This window comes from Mus pahari, chromosome 10, assembly GCF_900095145.1.
Source record: "Mus pahari chromosome 10, PAHARI_EIJ_v1.1, whole genome shotgun sequence".
Classification (NCBI taxonomy): domain Eukaryota; kingdom Metazoa; phylum Chordata; class Mammalia; order Rodentia; family Muridae; genus Mus; species Mus pahari.
The window spans coordinates 74,652,208-74,666,200 of record NC_034599.1 but is presented as its reverse complement, the minus strand read 5'-3'; the positions used below and the strand labels follow the sequence as shown (position 1 = coordinate 74,666,200).

General features: G+C 45.3%; 1 protein-coding gene across 4 annotated transcripts in view; it reads right to left on the bottom strand.

Moving 5' to 3' along the window:
* The window catches only part of Senp6 (SUMO specific peptidase 6), a 79,703-nt gene extending 66,116 nt beyond the window's left edge, over window positions 1–13,587 (bottom strand). For 2 of the 4 annotated variants that reach the window (XM_021206477.2, XM_021206478.2), the window contains exon 1: window positions 12,913–13,587. In XM_021206477.2, coding sequence (XP_021062136.1) covers window positions 12,913–12,961 — 49 coding nt within the window. In that variant the 5' untranslated portion in view covers window positions 12,962–13,587. The remainder of the gene's footprint in view (window positions 1–12,912) is intronic. The other 2 variants (XM_021206479.2, XM_029543672.1) reach the window with 2 other exon arrangements.
* Window positions 13,588–13,993: the final 406 nt, after the last annotated feature.

Genomic DNA, 13,993 nt, shown 5'->3' with positions numbered 1-13,993 from the left:
CACTCGGGAGGCAGAGGCAGGTGGATTTCTGAGTTCGAGGCCAGCCTGGTCTACAAAGTGAGTTCCAGGACAGTCAGAGCTATACAGAGAAACCCTGTCTCGAAAAAAAAAAAAAAAAAAGAAAGAGGGGTTATGTCTGCTGTTTGCAGGAGATAAGTAGAGTAGGGCTATTTAGAAGCCAGCTGATTCTACCACTAGTTATAGAAGCAGGACATGGAACTTCAGGATTTGGAGTTTACCCTGCTGGATTTTAGTCTTGCCCTAATCTGACTTTTCCTTGGTATACAGTCACATCTCCATTTTGGAATGGGAATGTTTATTCTTTGCCATTGTATGATGGAAGTATGTAACTTAAAATAAAAACTATATGGGGGCTCAGAAGAGACTTAGTATATATACTATTCTATGGTACTGGGAACTGTTAATGACTATGGGGGCACTGCACTGTACATCATGAGAGCCATAAGGCTATGGAAGCCTGGGGCCTGGGGTAAACTTTTATGATCTGAATGAAAACGTCCCCCATAGGTTCATATGTTTGAATACTTGATTCCTAGCTCTTTGGCACTGTTTGCAAAGGTTAAAGAATCATTAGGAGGCAGCATACTGCTGGAGGAAATGGGTCACTGGGGCAGGTCTTGAGGTTATATAGCCAAGCCCAACTTCCTGCTCTCTCACTGCTTCCCGAACATGATGAAACCTCCCAGACTGTTAAGACAAAAATAAAAATAAACCCTTCTTTAAAGTGCTTCTCTCTCTTCCCTTCCCTTTTCCCTTCTCCCTTCCCTTCCTCTCCCTCTCCCTCTCCCTCTCCTCCCTCTCCCTCTCCCTCTCCCTCTCCCTTCCCTCACCACTCTTCTCTCTGTCTTTGACAGGGTCTAGTAGTAGCCTATGCTACTTTACACTCCCCAGGTGGCTGTGAACCATCTCGAACATTTCTGACCATACCATCTCTACCTCTAGAGTGCTGGGATCAAGATATGCATCAATGTGTACAGTTTTTGTGGTTCTAAGGATGTAACACAACGCTTGCTGCATGCTAAGCAGAAACTTAAAATCCTCAAAAGTCCCTGAGTATTTACATGTCAACATACAGTTATAAATAACACTGATAATTATCAGTGGAAAGTAATAGCCACTGTACTCCAGTGAAATTATGATTTAAAAAGGTTAAGGAAAGATTTCCATTAAAAAACAAAATTATTTAAGAAATTAAACAAAGTTTCTTCCAGTAGTGGGAAGCAAACCTAGGCCTTATGCATGCTAGCCAAGTATTCTACCACTAAGCTATTCCTCCAACTCAATACATACATTTTCTTCGTCTATATTCTCTACCAAAATGACAATGTTGTAAGGAAGAGATAATAGTGGATAAAAGATGGAACAAAAATAGCAAAAGGAGACTGGAGAGATTGCTCAATGGTTAAAGAATATTTGCTACTTGCTGCTCTTCTAGAGTATTTGAGTTTAGTTCCTAGCACCCACAGCAGCTGGCTCATAACCACCAGCAACTTCTGGGGACCCAACTTTCTCTTCTGTTACACACACACACACACACACACACACACACACACACACACACACATTTTTACAGAAGCAAAAGATGAAATTTTAATGATAGGTAGTGTGGAGGTTTGAATATGCTTGGCCCATGGGAAGTGGCACTATTAGAAGGTGTAGCCTTGTTGGAAGAAGTCTACCACAGTGAGAGTGGGTTTTGATATCAAGCTTCTGGGGGGGGGGGAGGTGAAGAGAAAGCCTCCTTCTAGCTGCAGAACACTCAGCAACTCCAACACCACATTTGCCTGGATGCTACCATGCTTCCTCTCATGACAATAATGGACTAAACCACTGAAACTGTTCAAACAAGCCCCAATTCAAAATTGTCCTTCAGAAGAGTGGCCTTGGTCATGGTGTCTCTGTACAGCAACGGAAACCCTAAGACAGGTAGGAAGTAATTTAATTGAATCTGAAAGAGGGCAAGGGAGGTATATGGGATGGTTTGGAGGGAGGAAATGATGTTATTATACTATAATCTCAAAAAATAAAAATATTAAAACTAATTGTTTTAATGGGATACCTTCCATCTAAAAAAATCCAACCAGGCCAGGCAGTGGTAGTGCACACCTTTAAGCCCAGCACTTAGGAGGCAGAGGCAGAGGCAGGTGGATTTCTGAGTTTGAGACCAGCCTGATCTACAGAGTGAGTTCCAGGACAGCCAGGGCTACATAGAGAAACCCTGTCTCGAAAAAACAAAACAACAAAACCAAAATTCAACCAAAGGCTACTCTCCAGAATATAGAATCCATCATAAACATACAGAATACAGATACAGGGGTCTGGGGAAATGGCTGGGATTAAGTGCAGGTTTGGTTCCCAAAACCCACATAGGGCAACTCACAAGCACCTGTAACTCCAAATGCAGAGAACACAATCCCTCTGGCTTCCACAGGCTCCTACACTCACGTGACCATACCCCATCACCACAAACAGACAAAGGCAGTTACACTAATAAAATTAAACAGATGAATCTTAAGAACACAGCTTGTTTTCTGTTGCTGTGATGAACATTACCAAAGCAATTGGGAAAAGAAATGGCTAACAGGTTATAGTTCATCACTGAAGGAAAGCCAAGGCAGAAATTTGAGGCAGGAAACTGAAGCAGCAACCAAGAAGGAATGCTGCTTACTGGCTTGCTCTTCATGGCTTGTTCAGCTTGCTCTCTGATACAATACAGTCCTACTTGCCTACCAATGTACTTCCCACAATGGGTTGGCCTCTCCTCCATCAACCTGCTATTAAGAAAATGCCCCAAAGATATGTTCACAAGCTAATCTAATGGAGACAATTCTTCAGCTAAGGTTTCCTCTTCCCAGCTATATCAAGTATACAAACTAGAGCTAACTATGACAATCATCTAACATTAGGTTAGAACTCAATAAGTAATTTTGAACTTTGAATAAACAATTTTATGCAACAATAAAAATATTCAAGAATAAAGTACTATAACTTTAAATGACATGTGACAATCTGAGGACACAAATAAGAGGTTGATGATATCTAGAAAAAAAAAAACCTGCTGGCAGGATTTTGGATATCAATTTGGACAGTGAAACTAAATTTGGTCACATGGAGTCTAGTCGTTCCACTGAGCATACAATAGGTCAGGTGAGGGAAACTAATGCTACTGAATCTAGCTTGTTTTTTATTATAAAACACATAAGCTTCTAGATTTGGTAGCACACACTTTCAGTCCCACCATTCAGGAGGTGGAGACAGGTGTATCTCTGTGAGTTCCAGGCTGGACACAGTTACAAAGTAAAACCCCACCTTAAAAAAGAAAGAAAGCAAGAAAGCAAGAAAGAAGAGAAGAGAGAATTACATACATGCAGATATACCTTATATGAGAATGCATATCTATATATGTGTGTAATCACAGCTTAGTGATAGATGCATACAGAAAGAAATATGTTCCAGGTATGAGGACACAAACATGTAATCCAGAAGCCAGAAAACAGAAGCAAGAGGATTGTCATGAGTTCAAATCCAGGCTAAGCTATACAGAAAGTATCTGCCCAGGCAGGACTACACACACAGCAAGATCCTGACTAGGGTGGGAGTGATGAAAATGTCAGAGAATGGCGAACTGGAGTGGTGCTATGTCGCTCTTTCTCAGAACTGTCAAGATTCCTAAAGGCAGTTTCTATGGAGCTCCTGGCTCCCCATGCAAGTTTAAGCCCACTCTTTAGAATTAACCACTCAAAGATGCCTAGAGACTGCATGGAGAGGGAGGGAGCTAGACAGATACATGAATAAAGCCAACCTGGAAGCAGAGAACCCAAACCAAGACACATCAGCCCACAACTGTCTCATGTCCCCCTCCCCCAAAATATCACCCAGCTTTCTCAATTCCCAGATCTATGTAAATTTTTTTTTTGGGGGGGGGGGGTTCAAGACAGGGTTTCTCTGTATAGCCCTGGCTGTCCTGGAACTCACTTTATAGACCAGGCTGGCCTTGAACTCAAGAAATCCACCTACCTCTGCTTCCCAAGTGCTGGGATTAAAGGCGTGCGCCACTATGCCCCGCAAGTTTATTTTTTGATAAAGAAAATAGAGCAATACTTAAGTCTCTGAACACATCCATGAAACTAAAATTACATTTCTCTATAACCACAAAATGCCCAAGATTCTCTCCCCCATATAACCCAGTTACTGTTCACGTTCTTTGCCTGGTTTTAGAAAAGCCTCTACCAGTTCTTGATCAAAGTAAATCTACTGACTTGATGTGCTGTCAGGACCCCCGAACTCTTACCAGCAAAGACGGGGAAGAAAAACACAAATGCCAAGCAGGTTCCATACAGACTTCTTCTTTATCTCCCCGAACAGCTTTTAATCTTTTCCCTCTCACAAGCAGCTTTTTCTAACCCTCTCCCTGTTTGCACTAAACTCCAACTCCACTCTCCAACTCCTTCAACTCCTGCTCATCTGACCTGTTTACAGCCTTCTCCCCCAGAATCTTCCCCCCTCCCTCTGGGGCACATCCTGTTTTTCCCAGCCCCCCAAGCTCCTTCCCAGCCCAGGGTGCATCCTGTTTTCAGTCCTCTGACCTGGTCCCTTTCCCCTCTCCTGGATCCAGTCAGAGTTCAGCCAGTTCATGCTTGGCACACCCGCTCCCTACATATCCCCCTTTTTTGTTTGATTAAAATGCTCTGGGATCACATCTGTCTTAGGTTGACCTCTAAGAACTAGTCCTGTCATTAACTATAAAGAAAAGGTCCAGCTGGGTGTGGTGGCGCATGCCTTTAATCCCAGCACTCGGGAGGCAGAGGCAGGTAGATTTCTGAGTTCGAGGCCAGCCTGGTCTACAGAGTGAGTTCCAGGACAGTCAGGGCTATACAGAGAAACCCTGTCTCAAACAACAACAACAACAACAAAATCCTTTTTTAGGTGCTGGAGAGAGAAGTTAGCCATTAAAAGCACTGTCTGCTTTTCCAGAGGTCCTGAGTTCAATTCCCAGCAACCACATGGTGGCTCACAACCATCTATTAGGATCTATTGCCCTCTACTGACATGTAGGCATGCAGATACAGCACTCATGTACATTAAATAATTGAATGAATGAATAAATAAATAAAGGCATTAGCATGTAATTCCTAAAAGGAAATCAATGAAAACCTTTGACCAGGCTTGCAGGCTCATGCCTTTGATCCCAGCAATGCAAGCTGAAGCAGGGTGACATAAAATGCCCACCTTCTAGAAAGAAGGGTTGGGTTACTGGCTTCTATGTCAGCCTAGGCTACTTATTGACATCACCCACTCCAAAACACAGAAAGCAAACAAACAACAAAGAAAAGCGAGGCTAAACAAAGAGCCATGGGATTTGTTTCTGAGTAAAGCTACAGGCCTCACACACACTCCATGGAAAAACGAACTGTGTGAGTTCGATCGACAGTAATAAAAATTGTATTGTCTCTGTGAAACTGGAAATTTCTAAACTAAATTCATATATATGTACACACACACACATATATATGTGTGTGTGTGTGTGTATATATATATATATATATATATATATATATATATATATGGCTAAGCATAATGGAGAGACATTCTGCTGGTTTAGAAGACAACAAGGGGAGGGAAAGGGGACAAGGTCAGGGAGCCTGACCACCTTAGTTCAGTCTCTAGGACCCTCATGGTAAGGACAGACCCAACTCCCTCCCACCAAGCTGTCCTCTGACTATACACTAAATCAATCCAACTAAACATTTAGAAAATAAAAGCAGTCTTTCATCACCATGTGCTTCAACCTAAATGTGTTGAACTTATGGTGCGAACACTGTCACACCCTAGGAAGGGAGAACTAGACACAGTATACCCTAGCAGGAGGATGGCTGAAAGTTCCAAAGGAAAGGGAAGGCAGAAATGGTACTTCTAGAGATTGGTAAAGTGGCTGGGTAATGTGCTGCAGCAAAAGCAAGAACACCACAGTTCAGATGTCTCTCCTGCATTAAATGCCAGGTGCCGGATGGAACATAGCTCAGTTGGTAGAGTGCTTAGTCAGCATTGAGAAAGTGCTGGGTTTGAGCCCTAACACTAGAAACTAGGCATGGCAGTAAATACCATTAGTTACAGAGGTGGAGGCAGGAGGATTAAAAGTTAAGGCCAACACAAATGGAAGACTTAAAACCATCAATTTACTGATACACCTGACATTTACAGAACATGCATTCTTGAGCTGAACACGGTGATGCACAGCTCTTTGCCTTTAATCCCAGCACTGACCAGTTCAAGGCCAGCCTGGTCTTCAGAGCTAGTTTCAGAACAGCCAGAACTATGCGGAGAAACCCATTTCAAAAAAAAACAAAACCATAAAAGAAGGAAAAAAAAAGCATTCTTTTCAAGTACATACATTCTCCAAGACAGAATATATTATGGGAGATAAAATATGTTCTGCAGCTACAAATCAATTAAATTAGAAATCAGAACTGCTGTGTGTAACAGCACATGCTTGCATGCTCATTACTGGGAGGGAGAAACCGGAGGATCCCAAAGGGGATTGGCTAAGTCAGCCAGTCTAGCCGAACCACAAGCTCCAAGAGTTCAGTGAGAGATTCTGTTTAAAAACAAACAAACAAACAGACAAACAAAGGTGCAGTTTTTCCAAGATAAAGCTTCTAAGTATGATCCAGGAAGGCACTGCTGCTAGCACTTAATAGACATTACTGCTGCCTTACAAGAGATTATGAAGACCTCCCTCTTCCATGATGGCTTAGCATGTGGAATTCATGAAGCTGCCAAGGCCTTGGACAAGCCCCAAGCCTATCTTTGTGTACTGGCATCCAACTGTGATAAGCCTATGTATGTCAAGTTGGTGGGAGCACTTTGTGCTAAGAATTAAACCAACCTAATTAAGGTTGATGACAAGAAATGGATAATGGTTGGATACAGTTGTGTGTGTAATGGTTAAGGACCATAGCAAAGAATCTAGGCTAAGATAGCAAAGTGTACTTTAAATGAAAGAAATGAACAAATAAAACATTTGGCTCATTAAAATAAATAAATAAGGTGAAGGGCAGAAGAGATGGCTCAGTGGGTAAAGCACTTCATGGGTCAGCATGAGAAACTATTCCAATTTCCAACACCACAAAAAGCCAGTGCTGTACTATCCCAGCTCTTCTATGGGCAGGCAGGCACCAGGCAGGATAGTTCACAGTCAGGACACTTCCCAGAACTCAACTCGCAGGCCAGCTACCATGGCCTATGCTTTGGCAAACAACAAAAGAAAGCATGTCTCAAACAAGTTATAAGGCATGGAGTTTTCCCTACCTCTACATGTATACTGTACCAAGTATGTGCCCATATTTGCATACATAAACACAAGCATACACATGCATCACAAAAAGCAGGGGAGGAAGACAGACATCTAAAGGATTAGAGAGAGGGCTCTGCAGTTAAGAACACTTGCTCTAGCCAGGCATGGTGGCGCACGCCTTTAAGCCCAGCACTCAGGAGGCAGAGGCAGGCGGATTTCTAAGTTCGAGGCCAGCCTGGTCTACAAAGTGAGTTCCAGGACAGCCAGGGCTATACAGAGAAACCCTGTCTCGAAAAAAACAAAACAAAAACAAAAAACAAACAAACAAAANCTGGTCTACAAAGTGAGTTCCAGGACAGCCAGGGCTATACAGAGAAACCCTGTCTCGAAAAAAACAAAACAAAAACAAAAAACAAACAAACAAAAACAACAACAACAAAAGAACATTTGATCCTACAGGACATGGGTTCAGTTTCCAGCACCCACATAGCAGTTAATAACCTTCAGAGGCAGGCCGTGGTGGCGCATGCCTTTAATCCCAGCATTTGGAAGGCAGAGGCAGGTGGATTTCTGAGTTCAAGGCAGCCTGGTCTACAGAGTGAGTTCCAGGACAGCCAGGGCTACACAGAGAAACCCTGTCTCAATCCTCCCCCCGACCAAAAACCTTCAGAAACTCAAATTCCAGGAAACTTCTGACCTCTGCAAGCTCCTGTGTGTATACGGTACACATATATACTAAGGCACATAAACATAAGATAAAATAAACATTTTTAAAAGATGTATTTATTTTATTTATATGAGTACACTGTAGCTGTCTTCAGACACACACCAGAAGAGTGCATCAGATCTCACTACAGATGGTTGTGAGCCACCATGTGATTGCAGGGAATTGAACTCAGGACCTCTGGAAGAGCAGTCAGTGCTCTTAACCACTGAGCCATCGCTCCAGTCCTAAAATAAACATTTTTAAAATAAGACTTTCTACCCAAGGAGCTGAAGGGGTCTGTAACTCTATAGGAGGAACAGCAATATGAACTAACCAGTAACCCCTGAGCTCGTGTCTCTAGCTGCATATGTAGCAGAAGATGGCCGAATCGGCCATCAATGGGAGGAGAGGCCCTTGGTCTTGCAAAGATTATATGCCCCAGTACAGGGGAATGCCAGGGCCAGTAAGTGAGAGTGGGTGGGTTTGGGAGCAGGGCGGGGGAGGGGGTATACGGGACTTTTGGGACAGCATTTGAATTGTAAATAAAGAAAATACCTAATAAAAAAATAAGACTTTCAAAGTCATGTAGAGTGATAGAAGACACTTTGACCTCTGGTCTTCACATGTAGGTGTGAACAACCCCTGTCTGCTGAGATAGGTGTGTGTTAGGAAGGTGTCACAGATGAAAGAGAATGTCAGAAGGGAAGCAGAATAAGCAAGCTATAGTTGCCCAAACACAGCAATCATCTTCTCCCAGATGGTTCACTAAAGTCTCCACATGGGAGTCACAGGTCTTTTTGGAAGCACTCTTGATGATGTCATGGTCAGCCTTCCTGGTGGCACTGTTCTCATCCCCTATAACATCCATGGTCCTCCTGTTTGTACTGTCTCTGCCTGGAAAGCTGTCTCTCCTCCACTCCTTCCCCTAGTCACACTTTAAAGTACTCTGATAGATACAATTCTAATGTGAATAAATCATTTCTTATACATGGCAGTTGTAACTTTATGTGTGATTATGATTATTTAGTCTTCTTACTAGGAGAGCCATAAAACCACGTGCCTCTGTGTAGTGACTAAATAAAGCAACTGTTATTCCTAAACACATGCTGAATGAACAGAGAAACCTGCCTACATTCTCTATCACAAGTGAAAAGGGGCTGCATGACCTCAGTATATCAACAGAAACAGTCAAAGATGGTAAAGAGAATTCAACACAAGGACAACACAAAGGATCCAATAAATGTCACAAAAGCACACAACTAGAATTCCCCTTACCAGTTAAAACATAGTCTAGAGCAAAGGTACGCACTTGAGACTTGGGACCCGGAAAAGCATTATTTCCCTTCTCAGTCCACTCAGGATCAATGAATGGCACTAGTTCCTAGTACCTCAAGCAGAATGAACCTGGAGTTTTCCCTTATTTTCATCTTAAGTGAGCAATGTCTGAGTAAATCTTACAAACTCTATACCAAACTATCTTCTGTCTTCTGACTCTCCTTTTCCAATTTCCAAGCCAGGCTTACTTCTTTCTATCAAGATTGCAACAGTGTTTTGTTTTGAATTCACCTCCCTTTAATTCTTGCACTTTTGTTATTGTATTGCAGAGAGGACTACCAAAGTGACCTTTAAAAAAACAGTCTCCTGCAGGGTGGTGGCGCAAGTCTTAAATGCCAGCACTTGGGAGGCAGAGACAGGGGAATTTCTGAGTTCCAGGCCAGACTGGTCTACAAAGTGAGTTCCAGGACAGCCAGGACTATACAGTCTCCTGTATAACCTATCCCACAGGGATGCCCTTGAACTTTTCTACTTCCGCCTCAGCAGTCCTGGGGTCATAGACATTCACCACCCTGTCTGTTTTATACCACGCTAAGGATCAAACCCAAGACTTTGTGAAACCTAGGCAAGCACTCTTCTACTGAGCAAGTACTACAGTATGTGTTAATTATATCAGGATACTTTTTGTCCACAGTTCTCCAAAGGCCCAAAGGCTTCCTACAGCTTTGAAAGAGACATAGTTACAATCCTGTACCACAGAGTTTCTACTGCTCTCACCACTGCTTGCTCTAAACCCTGACATGTGTCTTCTCCTTTGAGTATCAGGACCAAGGGGTGTTTTGGTGGTTTGTTTGTGTTCTCTCGCTTTGTTTGTTTTGTTTTTCCAGACAGGGTTTCTCTATGTAGCCCTAACTATCCTGGAACTCACTCTATAGACCAGTCTGGTCTCAGATAAGCCTGCCTCTGCCTCTGGAGTGCTGGGATTAAAGACGTGCATCATACTTCTCTTAACTTGAAAAGCATAAAATAATGTTTCCATCATTGTTTTCTATGCTTTCTCTACAGCCTTTTTCACATTGTAATGACCCAGTTTATTCATTAACAGCAAGTTTATTCCAGGCATAAGAATATGATAGTAAAACCACAAGCATCCAGATTGCTTTCATAGAGCTTTTATTTTCATAGGGCTGAAAAGCACAAAGGAGTCATTTGATAAATTGATAAGAAAAATAAAATAGTATTCCATGTACTTGTATGCAGATTCATGAGCACAGGTGGCACCAGGGCACTATAAACAGTTGTCAAGTTTGAGCAAACCTCAGTAAACTGATAGAAGTTCTGGAAACCACGGATAGGACTGTTCTAAATGCACCGAGGGTTTTTAATTTGTTGACAGTCTCCTTCACTAAATGTTCCATGAAGGTAGTGACTTAAATATTTCATTCACTGTTTTATCCCAGCCAAGCAGACTAGACTACTAAATATATTTGATGAGTTAAAAGAAAACAAAATCTACTTCCATTTTTTTCATTTTTTCAAAACTGCCAGAGAAAAACCAAAGGTAATACAGGGACCTTTAAAAAATAAGCCTAGGTGGCTGGAGATGGTTTGCAGGTTAAGAGGACTTGCTGCTCTTGCAGAGGACCCAACTTCAGGGCCCTGTACCTCCATAGTGGCTCACAACCTTCCACAATTCCAGTACCAGTGAATGGCACTAGTGCCCTCTTTTGACTTTGTGGTCACCAGACTTGTATACATTGCACATACATGCAGGCAAAGATTCAAAATAAAATAAAATAAATAAATGTTCTTAAAAGGTTTTAAAAATAGTAAATTCTAAAACCCTCATATCTGTAATCCTTGAGAAGCTGAGGCAGGAGGATTTCCAAAAGTTCAAGGCTGGCCTACATAATGTGATCCTGTCTCTTTTTTTTTAAAACTGGATGAGACAAGGTGAAACTCAAACTTTCACATCTGTACATTTACAGTCGAGTAAATTAGAATAAACTAACAACGATGGATGTCAGATGAACTCTCTTAGAGATGGCTTTGTGCTTATATTATACTGCTTCTCCATTCAGAATTTAAACTCAATTAGAAGCCCATGGAAGCCCACAGAAGCTCATAGAAGCCCCAAACTTACAAAATCCCACAAGTAAAACCATCACCCTAGTGACTATGAACATCAGAAAACCATCTGGTGAATTTCCAACTTCCAAACAAAAACCAAGCACTTAAGCACCAGCTACCTGCAATATGAGCTACTCCCCACTCCCCTCTCCGCCTGTTGGCAGGGGTTCCCTACCATGGTCAAATTAGTATGGAGGTAATATGAAATTAAGTCATGAAAACACACTAGCTTTCCTTATCATAGAGGAAAACCATTCCTCACTTCTTACATAAAATCCGGTCTGCAAAGTAAAGAAAACTGCTCCCCCCCCACTTCCCTATTCTCAAGTACAAAGAATAAAGAAAATTACTTTTGCTCTTCTCTGAGTCTCCACTCACGACACACTCAGTCAAGGAGTAAACAAGGCATATAGCCTCCCTCCCGCTACCACTAAGAGTCTTTCTTAATTTTAAACTACATTTTCTTAATTCTGTAATATTTCTAAATCATATCCTAAAGCATGGCCTGGATACATTTCATCTAGGAAAAAAAAACCTGCAAATTACCCCCCAAAGAGTAATTATTCTTAACAATTACTGAACGCTGACTTATTTTCCTAAACATAATTATAAATCCGATTACCAGGAAATTTAAAGTCGTATGAACGTTTACGTTCCCGGCCCACAACTGCAACTAAATGAACCTGTATTGTGGAGATCCCTCTACAGCCATAGGCAAAAACCAGTATCGTTATATCGTTATCCATTTACCACCACAACAAACCAAAACAGACCTTCTAAGCCGGCTTAGTCCACTAACTGAAATATAGTTAACTCTGCTTCACAAGCGACTGTCTCCCCGGCTGACTCCAAACCGACACTTGGAAGCTTCTCTCTCTCTCTCTCTCTCTCTCTCTCTCTCTCTCTCTCTCTCTCTCTCTCTCTCTCTCTCCCCCCCCCACGTAAAGCTCATACCTGCTTTACAAAGTATAACCAAACATCTCACCGGAGTTCGGGGCACCGCCGGGTCTAACCTACACCCCGAGGGCAGCGGCTAGCCTGGGAGCGTTTAACCAGAAGGCGGTGTTAACCACCACCTCTCCCCCTGCCTCCAGGATCGGCCAGTTCCAAGCAAGCTTAGCGGTCTGAAACTTTCCACGAACGCTTAAGAAAGACCCGAAGGCGGTCTGCTCCTCACCCACTAGGCAACCATCGAAAATATGGAGGTGGGAGCGAGCCCAAGCCTTCGGCGCGCCCCTCGCAGGCCACCCTGGGCCTCGGCTCGCTGCGCTACCACCGCGCCGCCTCGCGCCGGCCTGCCCGAGCCTTGGCCCGGGCGGACCCGAAGTCGGCGCGCCTGCAGCGCGTTCCCCGCCGGCCATCGACCGTCCGGACCCCCGCGGTCCCAAGCCCACCCGGAGCACAGAGCCGAGTATCACGGCCCGGGGGGTGGCGGACACCCCGGTGTCGGCGAATTTTTCTTCCCCCGAGGGAGACCCGAGCGTACCTTTCAGGAAAACACCCCCAGCGCTGCCACCGCTCTTGCCCGCCGCCATCTTCCTCCTCCCACGCCGCCTCCTTCTTACTCCATGGCCGGCACCGCCGCGGTGCTCGCGGGGAATGGGGGCCGCGCGTCGGGAGGGTAGCAGCCGCAGGGTGGCGGGCCTCGGGTTCGACCGTCCGCGAGGGGCGCTCCCCGCCGGCCGGGCCCCCCACACAAAAGCGGGCCTGACGGGAGGGCGGCGAGGCCCGCGGCCTGGGCTGCTTCTCCTCAGGCGCCTACCGGGGACCGTGAGCGGCGGCGGCGGCGCTTCCCGGGCCCGGCTCCCCTCGCCACACGACTCCCCATCCACCGGGCCGCGCCGGCCTCTGAGAAGTTCCGCTTCGCTCCCCTCCTCCGCTCCGCTCCGCCGCTGGCCCCGGAGGACGGAGAACGGAGCGGACGCTCACACGCCTCCTGCGTCCCGGGGCCGTAAGATGGCCGCAGCGGCTTGAGCCGAGCGAGGGCTCCGCGACCGTCAGGCGCCCGCGACCCCTCGCAGCTCCAGCAGTGGCCGCCGCCGCCGCCCGCCCACCCCGCCCAGGCGTCAGAGCATCAGCCCAGGCCTCGGCGACTGTCCATGTGGACGGGGGTGGGTCTCCGCCACCGCCGCGCGTCGGTCGCCACAGCAGCCCCGCCGCCGCTCCTCCCCCACCGGGCTGCGGGCCCGCCCCGCCGCCGCCGCCGCCGCCGCCCCAGAGCCTCTCTCCCTTCCGGTCCGGGCTCGTCCCCCTTCGCTGTCCCCCTCCCGGCTCCCGCCGAACCCGAGCTGGGGGCTGCCGGCCTGCCGGCTTGGGGTGGCGTCGTCTGGCCGGCCTTGGCGGGGGACGAACAAAACCCCTTCCGCGGAAGGCCCCCATGGCCGAGCCGGCCTGCGAGCGCTTGCCAGCCTGCCGCCGAGGTATTCTATTTGGTCGAGTGGCACCACAAATTCTAAAGAAACGCTCCAGGTTCTGGTCTGAACCTGAATTTAAAACGTGCCATGGGAAGGAAAACAAAAAAAACAAACAAAAAAAAACGTAGCCAGGTAATGTAACCACTTTGAAAA